Source organism: Pristiophorus japonicus, chromosome 7, assembly GCF_044704955.1.
Source record: "Pristiophorus japonicus isolate sPriJap1 chromosome 7, sPriJap1.hap1, whole genome shotgun sequence".
Taxonomy (NCBI): Eukaryota; Metazoa; Chordata; class Chondrichthyes; family Pristiophoridae; genus Pristiophorus; species Pristiophorus japonicus.
Window position 1 is genome coordinate 112,447,168 of NC_091983.1, and position 18,570 is coordinate 112,465,737.

General features: G+C 45.4%; 1 protein-coding gene across 4 annotated transcripts in view; it reads right to left on the reverse strand.

Annotated features, from left to right (window-relative positions):
* LOC139267243 (A-kinase anchor protein 7) overlaps positions 1-18,570 on the reverse strand; it is a 238,466-nt gene that overhangs the window by 73,574 nt on the left and 146,322 nt on the right. The window contains exon 8 of one of the 4 annotated variants that reach the window (XM_070885254.1): positions 269-888. The exons of 2 other annotated variants lie outside the window; for them this stretch is intronic. In XM_070885254.1, coding sequence (XP_070741355.1) covers positions 881-888 — 8 coding nt within the window. In that variant the 3' untranslated portion in view covers positions 269-880. Of the gene's footprint in view, positions 1-268; positions 889-3,114; positions 4,175-18,570 lie in introns of those variants that run through there. One more of the 4 variants, XM_070885253.1, reaches the window with a different exon arrangement.

Genomic DNA, 18,570 nt, shown 5'->3' on the forward strand with positions numbered 1-18,570 from the left:
AAGTTCAACTTGCAGGGGGAGCTTCAGCCCTCAGTGTGTCTCTCGTTACCCTAGCAACCTCAGCTTTTGCCGCAGACTTGAAGCTCCAATCCCGGATTTAATTTGGCGAAAGTTGCAACTTTTTTTTCGGCGCAATCGGGCACAAAAAAAATCGGTTGTTAATCCTCCTGGGCGCCAAAAATCGGCAAAGAGGAAAATTGAGCCCATTATCTTCAACATTTGCAAAATTACAGTTCAGAATAAAAGAACAAAAACACAAGTGACAACATTTTATTATTAAAGTATTTTCATGATTTATAAATTGTAAGTAATTTTACAGATAATCTTTAAAAAATCAGTTGTTTGATTTTAGAAACATAGCAACATAGAAAATAGGTGCAGAAGTAGGCCATTCAGCCCTTCGAGCCTGCATCACCATTCAATAAGATCATGGCTGATCATTCACCTCAGTATCCCTTTCCTGCTCTCTCCATACCCCTTGATCCCTTTAGCCATAAGGGCCATATCTAATTCCCTCTTGAATATATCCAATGAACTGGCATCAACAACTCTCTGCGGTAGAAAATTCTACAGGTTAACAACTCTCTGAGTGAAGAAGTTTCTCCTCATCTCAGTCATAAATGGCTTACCCCTTATCCTTAGACTGTGACCCCTTGTTCTGGACTCCCCCAATATCGGGAACATTCTTCCTGCATCTAACCTGTCCAGTCCCGTCAGAATGTTATATGTTTCTATGAGATCCCCTCTCATCCTTCTAAACTCCAGTGAATACAGGCCCAGTTGATCCAGTCTCTCCTCATATGTCAGTCCTGCCATCCCGGGAATGAGTCTGGTGAACCTTCGCTGCACTCCCTCAATAGCAAGAACGTCCTTCCTCAGATTAGGAGACTAAAATTGAACAGATATAAGAACATAAGAACATAAGAACATAAGAATTAGGAACAGGAGTAGGCCATCTAGCCCCTCGAGCCTGCTCCGCCATTCAACAAGATCATGGCTGATTTGGCCGTGGACTCAGCTCCACTTACCCGCCCGCTCCCCGTAACCCTTAATTCCATTATTGGTTAAAAATCTATCTATCTGTGACTTGAATACATTCAATGAGCTAGCCTCAATTACTTCCTTGGGCAGAGAATTCCACAGATTCACAACCCTCTGGGAGAAGAAATTCCTTCTCAACTCGGTTTTAAATTGGCTCCTCCATATTTTGAGGCTGTGCCCCCAATTCTAGTCTCCCCGACCAGTGGAAACAACCTCTCTGCCTCTATCTTGTCTATCCCTTTCATTATTTTAAATGTTTCTATAAGATCACCCCTCATCCTTCTGAACTCCAACGAGTAAAGACCCAGTCTACTCAATCTATCATCATAAGGTAACCCCCTCATCTCCGGAATCAGCCGAGTGAATCGTCTCTGTACCCCCTCCAAAGCTAGTATATCCTTCCTTAAGTAAGGTGACCAAAACTGCACGCAGTACTCCAGGTGCGGCCTCACCAATACCCTGTACAGTTGCAGCAGGACCTCCCTGCTTTTGTACTCCATCCCTCTCGCAATGAAGGCCAACATTCTATTCGCCTCCCTGATTACCTGCTGCACCTGCAAACTAACTTTTTGGGATTCGTGCACAAGGATCCCTAGGTCCCTCTGCACCGCAGCATGTTGTAATTTCTCCCCATTCAAATAATATTCCCTTTCACTGTTTTTTTTTCCAAGGTTGATGACCTCACACTTTCCGACATTGTATTCCATCTGCCAAACCTTAGCCCATTCGCTTAACCTATCTAAATCTCTTTGCAGCCTCTCAGTGTCCTCTACACAACCCGCTTTCCCACTAATCTTTGTGTCATCTGCAAATTTTGTTACACTACACTCTGTCCCCTCTTCCAGGTCATCTATGTATATTGTAAACAGTTGTGATCCCAGCACCGATCCCTATGGCACACCACTAACCACCGATTTCCAACCCAAAAAGGACCCATTTATCCCGACTCTCTGCTTTCTGTTAGCCAGCTAATTCTCTATCCATGCTAATACATTTCCTCTGACTCCGCGTACCTTTATCTTCTGCAGTAACCTTTTGTGTGGCACCTTATCGAATGCCTTTTGGAAATCTAAATACACCACATCCATCAGTACACCTCTATCCACCATGCTTGTTATATCCTCAAAGAATTCCAGTAAATTAGTTAAACATGATTTCCCTTTCATGAATCCATGTTGCGTCTGCTTGATTGCACTATTCCTATCTAGATGTCCCGCTATTTCTTCCTTAATGATAGCTTCAAGCATTTTCCCCACTACAGATGTTAAACTAACCGGCCTATAGTTACCTGCCTTTTGTCTGCCCCCTTTTTTAAACAGAGGCGTTACATTAGCTGCTTTCCAATCCGCTGGTACCTCCCCAGAGTCCAGAGAATTTTGGTAGATTATAACGAATGCATCTGCTATAGCTTCCGCCATCTCTTTTAATACCCTGGGATGTATTTCATTAGGACCAGGGGACTTGTCTACCTTGAGTCCCATTAGCCTGTCCAGCACTACCCCCCTAGTGATAGTGATTGTCTCAAGGTCCTCCCTTCCCACATTCCTGTGACCAGCAATTTTTGGCATGGTTTTTGTGTGAAGACGAAGCAAAATAATTGTTTAAGGTCTCAGCCATTTCCACATTTCCCATTATTAAATCCCCCTTCTCATCTTCTAAGGGACCAACATTTACTGTCATCACTCTTTTCCGTTTTATATATCTGTAAAAGCTTTTACTATCTGTTTTTATGTTTTGCGCAAGTTTACTTTCATGATCTATCTTTCCTTTCTTTATTGCTTTCTTAGTCATTCTTTGCTGTCGTTTAAAATTTTCCCAATCTTCTAGTTTCTCACTAACCTTGGCCACCTTATACGCATTGGTTTTTAATTTGATACTCTCCTTTATTTCCTTGGTTATCCACGGCTGGTTATCCCTTCTCTTACCGCCCTTCTTTATCACGGAATATATTTTTGTTGAGCACTATGAAAGGGCTCCTTAAAAGTCCTCCACTGTTCTTCAATTGTGCCACCGTTTAGTCTGTGTTTCCAGTCTACTTTAGCCAACTCTGCCCTCATCCCACTGTAGTCCCCTTTGTTTAAGCATAGTAAGCTCGTTTGAGACACTACTTCCTCACCCTCAATCTGTATTACAAATTCAACCATACTGTGATCACTCATTCAGAGAGGATCTTTTACCAGGAGATCGTTTATTATTCCTGTCTCATAACACAGGACCAGATCTAAGATAGCTTGCTCCCTTGTAGGTTCTGTAACATACTGTTCTAAGAAACAATCCCGTATGCATTCTATGAATTCCTCCTCAAGGCTACCCGGTGCGATTTGATTTGACCAATCGATATGTAGGCCTCACTAAGGCCCTGTACAACTGCAGTAAGACCTCTCTGCTCCTATACTCAAATCCTCTCGCAATGAAGGCCAACATGCCATTTGCCTTCTTTCCCGCCTGCTGTACCTGCATGCCAACTTTCAATGACTGATGAACCATGACACCCAGGTCTCGTTGCACCTCCGCTTTTCCTAATCTGCCGCCATTCAGATAATATTCTGCCTTCGTGTTTTTGCCCCCAAAGTGGATAACCTCACATTTATCCACATTATACTGCATCTGCCATGCGTTTGCCCACTCACCTAACCTGCAGTCCAAGTCACCCTGCAGCCTCTTAGCGTCCTCCTCACCACTCACACCATCACCCAGTTTAGTGTCGTCTGCAAACTTGGAGATATTATACTCAATTCCTTCATCTAAATCATTAATGTATATTGTAAATAGCTATGGTCACAGCACTGAGCCCTGCGGTACCCCACTAGTCACTGCGTGCCATTCTGAAAAGGACGTGTTTATCCTGATTCTCTGCTTCCTGTCTGCCAACCAGTTCTCTATCCACGTCAGTACATTACCCCCAATACCATGTGATTTAATTTTGCACATCGATCTCTTGTGTGGGACCTTGTCAAAAGCCTTTTGAAAGTCCAAATACACCACATCCACTGGTTCTCCCTTGTCCACTCTTCCAGTTACATCCTTAAAAAATTCTAGAAGATTTGTCAAGCATGATTTTCCTTTCAGAAATCCATTCTGACTTGGACCGATCCTGTCACTGCTTTCCAAATGCGCATAAATAATGAAGCAGCTGATTTTAAAAGAAAACAAATAGTATGAGCAAAAAAATACAACAATTCTACCATTTATTATTTTCCCCTCCTCTCCAAAGTCTCTCTATGATGTGCTCCATGCAACAGGTAAAATAACAGGATGGAGACCTGTTTCTTGGCCTCCAACAAAGCTGCTCTATAAATGGCCACCAGGAGCTACTTTAGACTTTTCTCCTTTCCCTTAGGGGAAAATGGTCAGAAAATAACCTCCAAAGGAAAAGTTCAAAGCCTCAAAATGAAGGTCGCTAACCAGCCCTGAAACTCCAACTCCAACAGAGCAGCAGAACAGGACTTACACCCACCCAGTGGACTCAAAGCTGATCTATCAAAAATCACAGTGTTTGATCATTTTAATATTACTCTGCAGGACAAAGACACAATTCCCACCAATTTGTGAGTTACGCCAGTGAACCCTGGACCATATGGGTGTGGGGAGGGGGTAGAGAAAGCACTCGTGAGGCGGACTGCTCTCAAAGAAAAACTAACAAGCTGCAATCTGAAGAAGTGGCTCCAACAGGAACAAGCAGCAAGCTTCTCGGTCATATAAATATTATTCTTACTGAAATTAGGCACAGAATGAATGCAATAGTAGAAGTGATTGGCAAGAGAACACTAGAACCAGGACTGTGTGGTAGGAAGTAGCACAGGTAGTAAGGATCAACTTACCCCAGGACCATTTTGCAAAGCAGGACACGGCCCAATGATCACATAAGATGAACAAAGGTAAGTGTGATGGCTGCAGGCTGTCATTAATGTATATTTCAGGCAGCAGACCTATATTTACCCTAACAGTGCATTCATAAATCTAAGGGTTTCACTATGAATTGTTGTGACATCTGCACATGACTTCAATTACATGGACACAGTATGCTGCAAAACATGCATGCCCATTGAAATCTCACAACCTCTCTGGCAATTCCATAAAGGACTGATAAGAAATCTCAAATAGTTGTCACATTAAACAGTCCATGACTGACAACAAGCATACTTTTGTCATGCAGGAAAATATTGTGCACAATTCCCGAGAAGGAAGGGGATAGCAGTAGGAGAAGGCAATTAAAATCCTGTTCATCCACTTAGCTAATATGATAGGAGATGGGGCCATAGGAGAGCCTGCATCAACACATGGTTTTTTAATCATTGACACTTATGTGAGCCGAACAAGATGGAAAAAGTGAACAGAAGGAAGCTGATTATATTTCTCATTCTTTTTAACTTCTCAAAGCCAGAAAAATTCTGCTGAGAGACTGAGAGAGAGGACTCTATGTCAGAACCTTCAACACCTGGCACTGCCTACAGAAAGTGGCCTGCTGTGTCATGAACTCTTATCTCTTGTCATCACCAGCCCAGATAGGTTAACTTAAGGTGATAGTCTAGGCAAGGAATTGACACCTCCAAGGAAGCCAGAGGATGAGGTACTGGAGGTGGAGCAAGATATACCGGAGTGGAAATCATAGAATGATACAGCACAGAAGGAGGCCATACAGCCTGTCGTATCTGTGCCAGCTCTTTGGTAGAACTATCCAATTAGTCCCACTCCCCTGCTCTTTCCCCATGGCCTGTAATTTTTTTCCCCTTCAAGTATTTATCTAATTCTCTTTTGAAAGTTACTACTGAATCTGTTTCCACCTCCCTTTCAGGTAGTGCATTCCAGATCACAACAACTCGCCGTGTAACAAAATGTTGCCTCTGTTTTTTTTGCCAATTACCTTAAATGTGAGTCCTTTGGTTACCGACCCTTCTGCCACTAGAAACAGTTTCTCTTTATTTACTCTATCAAAACCATTCAAATGGGGTGTCAGATCGGGACTGTGGAACATTAAGGCGATGATCTGAGAGGTACTGCCATGAAAAGACAAATACTTGCAGAGCATCAGAACCATATGAAATCACAACAGAGACTCATTCTGCATTAGATAGTAGGGATGGCAGCAGAGCCTAATGCCATCCTTTGCAACACTATCAGTGTTGGCTTCTCTACAACGCTGAAGCTCCTGGAGCGAGTGGCGACTCCAAGAATTTCTGCACATGTCCCATAAAAAGCAATTCTCCTGGCACATAACTCCATAGGTGTATTGAGGAATAATCTTATAGGGCTATACAACTTAGTGGTTGGGTATCTATTGGAGGATCAAGATCTCCCGAGGTGCTGCCTTAAGAGCCTGGCCTTTCGGGCAATGTTCCCTGTAAGCTGTGCTTTGTTCTGCTGTTTCTTTTAATGTGAGGTCCATTTAACTTTCTGTGCATGCATGGTATTTATAATGTAAAAGCCGGTGGGCGCCTACCCGGGATCTTTCACATTACTGTACGGTCACTTAAATGGAACATTGCTTTCGGGTGGCCTGATGTTCCTCCACTTCTTCCTACTCCAACAAATAAATAATTAAAAGGGGAAACTCCTGTGGGGGACAAATACTTTGCAGCCTTCCCCTTCATTTTAGAAAGGTTCGTGGGAGACTTCCAAAATAAAGAACAAAAAAAAATGACAAAGAACCAATCCAAGGTAAAGCTACAAGCCACTATCTCATAGCACAATGGAATACAGCAATTCACCTTTAAGATCTCAGCATCAGCCTTCCACACCTTCTGCTTTATGTTACCGCCTACGTTACAGTGGCATAAGGTAGAATGGCGAATCCGAGGGTGGAAATGATGGAATTTAGGACTGATGATGTCAGCCTGGCCTAGACCACCCTGTTTGTATGGCTGCACATAAGCTAGAGCAGGTGCATTTTACACCCTCCCTCAGTTCCAGCAGAATTAAGGGCAGAACCTGAATGAGGCACAAAAGCGCTGGATTCTCTCGCCTTCCAAATTTCTGACCCGCTTTCAGCTTTACCCGCAGCATTTACACCCTGCCAAACCATCAGAATTTCTTCTAAACTTAATTAATTTTGTCTTTTGGCACAAACAGAAACCATCTGACAATTATCAAAACTGCTATGCTTGCTGTGCTCAGATCTTTCATTTTCAAGCCGGACTTGAGCCAGCGAACCAAACTTGGAGTGACGCATCATTGTGCTACAGAAAAATTAAATGATTCGCCTTCCATAGTCTGAAAGTTGCTATACTTAGCCTTTTAATTTCTGTTACATTTTAACATGATTTTTATCCATTTCCTTTTTGGTTTCCTTTATTCCTCATTATTTAACAAGACAAAAAAGGAATTTCAGTTTTCTCTTCGACAACATTTGGATCCAGTTTATTTTTAATCAATTCATTGCAGATTTCCTCTTGTTTTTCTTAGCTGTGCTTCATTTAATAAAAGGTCAATTATAATGGATTTCTGTCGCTCAGTTTTATCTGTTAGAAACAGTAGCAGATGCAAAAACATGGCAAATCTGAAAGCAGATAAATGATCAGTCCTGCTGGAAGATGCTGCTATTTGGAGCTGAAGACCATTTTTGACAGAGTATACACATAAGTAGACAAGTTGGAAAGCTGCCAATGTCTCCACTCTAAATTATATATCTGCATAACTCCACGTACATCACTATATGTGTACATATAGAGCATATAATAATAAACAGAAAAGTGCTGCAAGGCACGTGAGTGATTCAGATAACAGTTGAATCCAATATAATTTCTGCCTTTCAAAATATTCCTAAATATATTAGTATCTGTCCACTAAAGCCACACGTTTCAAAATCTTCATCCTCATCTTTAAATAACTCCATTGTATTGGACCACCATAATCTTCTTGTGATCTCAGCTGTGGCTCAGTGGGTAGCACACTTGCTTCTGAGTCAGAAGGTTGGGGGTTCAAGTCCCAGTCCAAGGACTTGAGTACATAACTCAAGGCTACTCCAGTGCAGTGCTGAGGGAGTGCTGCACTGTTGGAGGTGCCGTCTTTTGTATGAAACGTTAAACCGAGGCCCTGTCTGCTCTCTCCTGGCACTATTTTGGAGAAGAGCAGGGGAGTTATCCCCGGTGTCCTGGCCAATATTTATCCCTCAATCAATATAACAAAAACAGATTATCTAGTCATTATCACATTGCTATTTGTGGGAGTTGCTGTGCGCAAAATTGGCTGCAGCGTTTCCCACATTACAACAGTGACTACATTCCAAAAGTACTTCATTAGCTGTAAAGCGCTTTGATTCGCCCGGTGGTCATGAAAGGCACTGTATAAATGCATGTCTTTCTTGATATACCTTCCTGAACTCTGCATTCTTCTAACTCCAGCCTCTTGTGTATCCACTCTTCCTTTTGTCCCACCAACGACTGTAGAACTTACAGCCATTGGACTCCTGCTCAATGAAATTCCATTTGCCTTTTCACATCTCTCATTTTTAAAAATCTCATCAAAGCACATCTTTTCAACCAATCTATTTGTCCCCTCCTACCCCACATCCCCCCGGCAGCCAGATCTCGCTTCTTTCGGGGATGACGGTTGGGCACCATACGTCTACAAATGAAGTACATAGGAAACATAGAAACATAGAAAATAGGTGCGGGAGTAGGCCATTCGGCCCATCGAGCCTGCACCACTATTCAATAAGATTATGGCTGATCATTCACCTCAATACCCCTTTCCTGCTTTCTCTCCATATCCCATGATCCCTTTAGTTGTCAGGGCCATATCTAACGTCCTCTTGAATATATCCAATGAACTGGCATCAATAACTCTCTGCGGTAGAGAATTCCACAGGTTCACCACTCTCTGAGTGAAGAAGTTTCTCCTCATCTCGGTCCTAAATGGCTTACCCCTTATCCTTAGACTGTGACTGCTGGTTCTGGACTTCCCCAACATCGGGAACATTCTTCCTGCATCTAACTTGTCCAGTCCCGTCAGAATTTTATGTTTCTATGAGATCCCATCTCATTCTTCTAAACAGGCCCAGTCGATCCAGTCTTCCTCATATGTCAGTCCCGCCATCCCGGGAATCAGGCTGGTGAACCTTCGCTGCACTCCCTCAATAGCAAGAATGTCTTTCCTCAGATTAGGAGACCAAAACTGAACACAATATTCCAGGTGAGGCCTCACCAAGGCCCTGTACAACTGCATTAAGACCTCCCTGCTCCGATACTCAAATCCCCTAGCTATGAACTCCAACATACCATTTGCCTTCTTCACCGCCTGTTGTACCTGCATGCCAATTTTCAATGACTTATGTACCATGACACCCAGGTCTCGTTGCACCTCCCCTTTTCCTAATCTGTCACCATTCAGATAATAGTCTGTCTCTCTGTTTTTACCACAAAGTGGATAATCTCGCATTTATCCACATTATACTGCATCTGCCATTGCATTTGCCCACTCACCTAACCTGTCTAAGTCACCCTGCAGCCTCTTAGCATCCTCCTCACAGCTCACACTGCCACCCAGCTTAGTTTCGTCTGCAAACTTGGAGATATTACACTCAATTCCTTCATCTAAATCATTGATGTATATTGTAAATAGCTGGGGTCCCAGCACTGAGCCCTGCGGCACCCCACTAGTCACTGCCTGCCATTCTGAGAAGGACCCGTTTATCCCGACTCTCTGCTTCCTGTCTGCCAACCAGTTCTCTATCCACGTCAATACATTACCCCCAATACCATGTGCTTTAATTTTGCACACTAATCTCTCATGAGGGACCTTGTCAAAAGCCTTTTGAAAGTCCAAATACACCACATCCACTGGTTCTCTCTTGTCCACTCTACTAGTTACATCCTCAAAAAATTCTAGAAAATTTGTCAAGCATGATTTCCCTTTCATAAATCCATGCTGCCTCTGGAGTTATTAATTTATCTCTGCATTCTTGTTTTGTGGCTTGTTGTGTTTTCTCTTCTTTTATATTGTTGCGGGTGTGGGAGGCATGTGATGTGCTGTGCTTATGCTACTCGTCGGCTCATTGTAACATTTTCCTCCATGTTTATTCTCTACTAGGGAATCGAGGGTCCAGTGAGAAGGCGGAACTGAAGGAAATCCTTATTAGGTGGGAAATTGTGTTAGGGAAATTGACGGGATTGAAGGCTGATAAATCCCCGGAGCCTGATAGTCTGCATCCCAGAGTACTTAAGGAGGTAGCCCTAGAAATAGTGGATGCATTGGTGATCATTTTCCAACAGTCTATCGATTCTGGATCGGTTCCTATGGACTGGAGAATAACTAATGTAACACCACTTTTTAAGAAAGGAGGGAGAGAGAAAACAGGGAATTATAGACCTATTAGCCTGACATCAGTAGTGGGGAAAATGTTGGAATCAATTATTAAAGATGAAATAGCAGCACATTTGGAAAGCAGTGATGAGATCGGTCCAAGTCAGCATAGATTTATGAAAGGGAAATCCTGCTTGACAAATCTTCTAGAATTTTTTGAGGATGTAACTGGTAGAGTGGACAAGAGAGAACCAGTGGCTGTTGTGTATTTGGACTTTCAAAAGGCTTTTGACAAGGTCCACAAGAGATTGGTGTGCAAAATTAAAGCACATGGTATTGGGGGTAATGTATTGACGTGGATAGAGAACTGGTTGGCAGACAGGAAGCAGAGAGTTGGGATAAACGGGTCCTTTTCAGAATGGCAGGCAGTGACTAGTGGGGTACCGCAGGGCTCAGTGCTGGGACCCCAGCTATTTACAATATACATTAATGATTTGGATGAGGGAATTGAGTGTAATATCTTCATGTTTGCAGACGAAACTAAGCTGGGTGGCAGTGTGAGCTGTGAGGAGGATGCTAAAAGGCTGCAGGGTGACTTGGACAGGTTAGGTGAGTGGGCAAATGCATGGCAGATGCAGTATAATGTGGATAAATGTGAGGTTATCCACTTTGGTGGTAAAAACACGAAGGCAGAATATTATCTGAATGGCGGCAGATTAGGAAAAGTGGAGGTGCAGCGAGACCTAGGTGTCATGGTACATCAGTCATTGAAAGTTGGCATGCAGGTTCAGCAGGCGGTGAAGAAGGCAAATGGTATGTTGGCCTTCATAGCTAGGGGATTTGAGTATAGGAGCAGGGAGATCTTACTGCAGTTGTACAGAGCCTTCGTGAGGCCTCATCTGGAATATTGTGTTCAGTTTTGGTCTCTAATCTGAGGAAGGACATTCTTGCTATTGAGGGAGTGCAGCGAAGGTTCACCAGACTGATTCCCGGGATGGCTGGACTGTCATATGAGGAGAGACTGGATCGACTGGGCCTGTATTCACTGGAGTTTAGAAGGATGAGAGGGGATCTCATAGAAACATATAAAATTCTGATGGGACTGGACAGGTTAGATGCAGGAAGAATGTTCCCGATGTTGGAGAAGTCCAGAACTAGGGGACATAGTCTTAGGATAAGAGGTAAGCCATTTAGGACTGAGATGAGGAGAAACTTCTTCACTCAGAGAGTTGTTAACCTGTGGAATTCCCTACCGCAGAGAGTTGTTGATGCCAGTTCATTGAATATATTCAAGAGGGAGTTAGATATGGCCCTTACAGCTAAAGGGATCAAGGGGTATGGAAAAAGCAGGAAAGGTGTACTGAGGTGAATGATCAGCCATGATCCTACTGAATGGTGGTGCAGGCTCGAAGGGCCGAATGGCCTACTCCTGCAACTATTTTCTATGTTTCTAGATATGTTTCCTATGCCATTATTCCCCTGCCATTCCACCTCTTATTTGCTTTTAATCCTCTTATTATTATTGTTATTCCTGTTCTGTTTAGTTACATTTCTTGTTCCTTTGTCTGTCCTTCCTACTTTTGCTTTTACATAACTCCTTTTTTATCCACTATTGTTCTTAAACATTTCACCTCTTAGTGGGCTACCACCAAAGTTGTTGAGAACTGCCTATTCTTGAAGTCTCCATATGCCCCAACATGTACCCTCCACCAGCTTGTGTCTCCCTGCTCCTAACTCTTCCTGCATCACTCATCAGACCTCCTCTATAACTTGTCCCTCTCACAATTGTCCCTTTTCCTATCAGTGCTGGCCTTTGTACTATTACTCCCTCAGTCCTCAACCATCACCCTTCCCAAAATAGCTCACCTTTCTCTGGTTACCCTTTTGGTATCTTCATCACCTTTCCCTTATTTCCCTTATTCTTGGCTCTAAATTGATGTTTTCGTTCCCCTGTGCCCTGAAGCTTTTCCGTAACAGATTTCAGAGGGAGCATAGTTGATGCACAAGTTTTCATTGGGCCCGCTATATATTGATTGTGGTCTCCCTGTCACCAGGCTCCCCACTGGTGCCACTTCCCCATCTCAAACCTCAGCTTCACTAGTTCTAGGAGACTGCCATTTTAGTTTTTAAGCAGATGAAGCATCAAGAGTAAGAGGGAGACGGCAAGACGGTTTAGCTGATGGAAACAGATTAGGCTCCACCAAATGACCAGAGAAAAATGGTAGAGGCAGGCTTGTGGGAAAGTTGGAATGAAGGGCTGGCAGTGCTTGGCTTGAGGGAAGCCAAGTGGAGTGGAAGGCAGGAGAATGAAAAAAAGAAGAAAGGCTTGCATTTATGCCGCACTTTTCATGACCTCAGGCCATCTCAAGGCACTTTACAGCCAATAAAATATTTTTGAAGTGTAATCACTGTTCATAGCAAAACACATCACTGCAATCCAAAAACAGTGCATAGGATGTTGTGCAAAATACAAAATCCTTCAGTGTTCTAAGTAACAATACTGACATAGCTAGTGACAAGTAGGCACATATTAAAACAGGATGCAATTAATGTTATTTCTCATTGTAATTAGCGAGAGGTTCATACAAAGAAAGACTTGGATTTATATAGCACCTTTCACAACCTCAGGATGTACCCAAGCATTTTAAAACCAATGAAGCACTTTTGAAATGCAGTCACTGTTGCAATGTAGGAAACGTGGCAGGCAATTTGAGCACAGTAAGCTTCCACAAACAAATAAATGACCAAATTATCTGCTTTACGTGTTGATTGAGGGATAAACGTTGGACAGGACACCAGGGGAACTTTCCTTCTTTTCTTCAATAGTGCTATGGGATCTTTTACATCCACCGGTTTAACGTCACATACAAAAACCGGCACCTCCGACTGTGCAGCATTTTTTCAGTACTGGACAGAAGTGCCAGCTTAGATAATGTGCGCAAGTCACTGTTCCTTCTGATGGTGGTCCCACTGGTTGTTATGGAAGCAACAGGCACACCGTGGTGCCCAGATGCCTGCCAAACACTTCACTGTCTTCCTTGAATTGAACTAGGAGGCTGGAGTGGCTCATGACAAGCACATTGTGACAGCTCCCTACAAATTTGGCACTGACAAGCAGAATTCATTATTGCTGGCTCGCCTCAACTTGAACATTGAGCGAAATCCCCTTTTATTAGGGATATTCAATTTCTCCAAAATAGGAGCCAACAGAGTATATGGGTGCCATGTATTGCTCCCTGAGCTCTGGGAAATCCAGCAATATGACAGAACCGAATAGCTGTTTCATGCTGCTGACGAGGAATCCTCCCAAAATGGATGAATTCCTAAAGATGGAATTGATGACCTGTTGTATACAGGCTCAGACAGCTCCCTGCTGATGTTGCGTATGTCTGCGGTTGCAGCTTGGAAGGTACCTACAGCATAAACGATGAGAACTGTGCTGACTTTGATAGTCACTAGCAGAGCAGTTCTGTTACTTTATTGGGGCTGCAGGTCATTGGGCCCAAGTTTCGGCCTCAGTTGCTCCTGATTTTTTGGAGCAACTGGTGTAGAACGGAGTATCTTAGAAATTCAAATTCTCGGCATTTAGTTTGCTCCAGTTCTAGTCAGTTAGAACAGTTTCACTTTGGAACATAATTTTTTTTTCAAAAGGGGGCGTGTCCGGCCACTTACGCCTGTTTTCAAAGTTTAGGCAGTGAAAACTTACTCCAAACTAACTTAGAATGGAGTAAGTGAAGATTTTTGTACGCTCGAAAAAACATTGTCTACACTTTAGAAAATCAGGCATAGGTTACAAATCAGGCGTAGGGAATGGTGGGGGGGGGGGGGTTTAAAGGGAAGTTTACAAACATTAAACACTTCAGTTTTACAAATAAAGAGCCATCATCAATAATAAATGATAAAAACATCAATAAATCAACCAATAAATCAATCCAAAAAAATTAATAAGAAATAAAATTTTTTTTTAAATCAAAAACTCAATAAATAAAACATTTTCTACTTACCGACTGCAGCACCGGGAGCCCTCCAACAGCATGCTGGGATGACCCCCCCAGTGTGTCTCTGTCAGTGTCTCTATCTCTCTGTCTGTCTGTGTCTCTCACTCTCTGTCTGTCAGTGTCTGTGTTTCTGACAGCGAGGGGAGGGGGAGGAGGGGGGTAGTGGGAGAGAGGGGCGGGTAGAGGGAGAGAGGGGGGGCAGGGGGAGGGGAGGGGGGCAAGGGGAGAAGGGGGAGGGGGGAGAGAAGGGGGGAGAGAAGGGGGAGGAGGAGAAGGGGAAGGGGTGAGGAGGAGAAGGGGAAGGGGTGAGGAGGAGAAGGGGAAGGGGGGAGGAGGAGAAGGGGAAGAGCGGAGAAGGAGAAGGGGAAGGGGGAGGAGAAGGGAGGGGAGAGAGGGAGGGGAAAGGGGGGGAGAGGGGGAGGGGAAAGGGGGGAGAGGGGAAGGGGAAAGGGGGGAGAGGGGAAGAGGAAAGGGGGAGAGGGGAAGGGGAAAGGGGGGAGAGGGGAAGAGGAAAGGGGGGGAGAGGGGAAGGGGAAAGGGGGGAGAGGGGAAGAGGAAAGGGGGGGAGAGGGGAAGGGGAAAGGGGGGAGAGGGGAAGAGGAAAGGGGGGGAGAGGGGAAGGGGAAAGGGGGGAGAGGGGAAGAGGAAAGGGGGGAGAGGGGAAGAGGAAAGGGGGAGAGGGGAAGGGGAAAGGGGGGAGAGAAGAAGGGGAAAGGAGAAGGGGGGGGAAAGGAGAAGGGGGAGAAAGGAGAAGAGGGGGAAGGAGGAGAAGGGGAGGGGGGAAGGAGAAGGGCGGTGGGGGGGGAGGCTGAATGGGCCGGGCCCGGCAGGGCCTGTCCCCAGCACCAGATTTACAGGTAGGTGGCGTTGGGTCGGGTCGGGTCCGGGGTCGGGGGCGCGGGTCGGGGGGGGTGGCGGTCGGGTGCACGGGTCGGGTCGGGGAGGAGGGGGAGGATGGAGGTCGTGTTGGTTCGGGTGGGGAGGGAGGGAGCGCGGGTCGGTTCGGGGGGGTGGTGGGAGGGAGGTCGGTTCGGTTCGGGTCCGGGAGCGGGGAAGCGGGAGTCGAGTCGGGAGGAAGCAGGAGCTGGGCGCGGGAGGCAGCCTTATTCACGCAGCCCCAGTGAGGCCATTCGGCCAGGGCGAGGGGCTGCGTGCTTCGGGCCCCTCCCACACAGTTTTGGGCGCCTGGAGCTACTGCACATGCGCGCCCACTGTAGCGCGCATGTGCAGAGGTCCCGGCATTGTTTTCAGCGCAGGGACCTAGCTCCGCCCCCCCCCACAGCTCGTGCTGCGCCACGCCAGGCTCAAGAGGACCTGCAGGGAGCCGGATAATCTGGAAGGTTTTTTTAGGCGCACTTTGTGGCGCAAAAAACGGGCGTTCAGGTCGGGGCTGCGCCGTTCTAGGCACGTCCCGAAACTTGGGCCCATTATGCGGAAAGTAGTATAGCTTATTAGGGCTAAATGCACTCAAAAGGTCAGTGGGGCTATATACCCGTTGTGAGGGGTAATCATGGGTTGGACTCATCCTTCTTTGATGCTACCTCACTTTGCTTTGCTCCCTTCTGTTTGCTTCCGCCACCATCAAGATAGCAATAAAGGTGAGATTAGGAAATCCATGCTGCTCAACGGTATTGGGAGTTAAAAATGTGCTGGTGACCAGAGGGTCCCTCACTCTGGCAATTTGAAGCTAAAGTGAGCACCTTTTAATGGACCACTTCCACTGAACAGGTTAGCTCATGACCCAGCTATACCTCATTTAGCTGTGTGTAAGTCACACCAACAGAAACAATGCCGGATAAGTACGTAAATGACAAGAATTCTGATGTTGTACACCATATGTAAAAGACACATATTTACACCTAGACCATCGGCCGAGTCTCAAAAAAAAGGTTTTCCGTAGTCCCCTCTGTGGAACAACTTCATATTCACACCAATATTAGTTTAGGGACCACCCATCACAAAAATCAACGTTCCCATCTTCAAAAGGTGAGCATTATGCAGAAATTTTCATTCGAAAATAGGCAGGAATCTTGTCAAAAGTGATGACATAACTGCGAGCAGCGCGAGTCCGGGTGCGTGGAGAGGCCTATAAAAGCCCAACGTCGGAGGAGGAAGAGGAGCGGCAGTTCGAGCAGCACGAGTCCGGGGTGCGTGGTGAGGCCTACAAAAGGCCCAACGTCGGAGGAGGAGCGGCAGTTCGAGCAGCGCGAGTCCGGGGTGCGTGGAGAGGCCTATAAAGGCCCAGTTTGCACAGCTCCAGCCGGGAGAAAAAGCAAAAAAGTAGAAAGAAATCAAAAGGTGACGTCACAGCCAAAGGGGTAAGTGATTGGCTGGTGATTGGTGAGTAGCTTTCCTTTTTCTTTTTTATATCAGTAAGTAACCTGTTAACATTGTTGACGCCAAATTAAGTGTATCTAAGGGTTAAGTCATGGCAGGGGAGCTCGGTCACGTGATATGCTCCTCCTGTACCATGTGGGAACTCAGGGACGCCGCCAGTGTCCCTGACGACTACGTGTGCGGGAAGTGTATCCGCCTCCAGTTCCTGACGGACCGCGTTGTGGATTTGGAGCTGAGAGTGGATTCACTCTGGAGCATCCACGATGCTGAGAATGATGTGAGCAGCACGTGTAGCAAGTTGGTCTTACCGCAGGTGAAGAGTCCACAGCCAGCTAGGGAATGGAAGACCAGCAGGAAGACCAGCAAGGAAGGTAGTGCAGGGGTCCCCTGCGGTCATCCCCCTGCAAAACAGATACACTGCTTTGAGTACTGTTGAGGGGGATGACTCATCAGGGGAGGGCAGCAGCAGCCAAGTTCATGGCACCGTGGCTGGCTCTGTTGCACAGAAGGGCAGGAAAAAGAGTGGGAGAGTGATAGTGATAGGGGATTCAATTGTAAGGGGAATAGATAGGCATTTCAGCGGCCGCAACCGAGACTCCAGGATGGTATGTTGCCTCCCTGTTGCAAGGGTCAAGGATGTCTCGGAGCGGGTGCAAGACATTCTGAAAAGGGAGGGAGAACAGCCAGTTGTCGTGGTACACATTGGTACCAATGACATAGGTGAAAAAAAGGGATGAGGTCCTACGAAACGAATTTAAGGAGCTAGGAGCTAAATTAAAAAGTAGTAATCTTGGGATTACTACCAGTGCCACGTGCTAGTCAGAGTAGGAATCGCAGGATAGCTCAGATGAATACGTGGTTTGAGTAGTGGTGCAGCAGGGAGGGATTCAAATTCCTGGGGCATTGGAACCGGTTCTGGGGGAGGTGGGACCAGTACAAACCGGACGGTCTGCACCTGGGCAGGACCGGAACCAATGTCCTAGGGGGAGTGTTTGCTAGTGCTGTTGGGGAGGAGTTAAACTAATATGGCAGGGGGATGGGAACCAATGCAGGGAGACAGGGGAAACAAAATGGAGACAGAAGCAAAAGACAGAAAGGAGATGAGCAAAAGTGGAGGGCAGAGAAACCCAAGGCAAAAAACAAAAAGGGCCAATGTACAGCAAAATTCTAAAGGGTCAAAGTTTAATAAAAAGGCAAGCCTGAAAGCTCGGTGCCTCAATGCGAGGAGTATTCGGAACCCAGGAGAGGGTTCTGAGCTAGTTAGAGTGAGTGAGAACGCAGATGAACAAGACCCCAAGAAAGAATGCAAAAGGCAGGAGGCAACAGAGCAGAGTAGTACTGGGGTAAGTGTAAACCACAAGGTGATAGGAAGGGATAATATGTATGAATATAAAGGGGCTGCAGGAGGGGTCAAAACTAATAATCATGGTTTAAAAACTAGTATTAAAACACTCTACCTAAACGCACGCAGCATTCGAAATAAAGTAAATGAGTTGACGGCACAAATCATTACAAATGGGTGTGATTTGGTGGCCATTACAGAAACGTGGTTGCAGGGTGGCCAAGACTGGGAATTAAACATACAGAGGTATCTGACAATTCGGAAGGATAGACAAGAAGGGAAAGGAGGAGGGGTAGCTCTGTTAATAAAGGATGATATCAGGGCAGTTGTGAGAGATGATATTGGCTCTAATGAACAAAATGTTCAATCATTGTCAGTGGAGATTCGAGGTAGTAAGGGGAAAAAGTCACTGGTGGGCATAGTTTATAGGCCCCCAAATAATAACTTCACGGTGGGGCGAACAAGAATCAAGGGAATAATAGAGGCATGTGAAAAAAGAACGGCAGTAATCATGGGGGATTTTAACCTACAAATCGCATGGGGTAGCCTTGAGGAGGAATTCATAGAATGCATACGGAATTGTTTCTTAGAACAGTATGTTACAGAACCTAC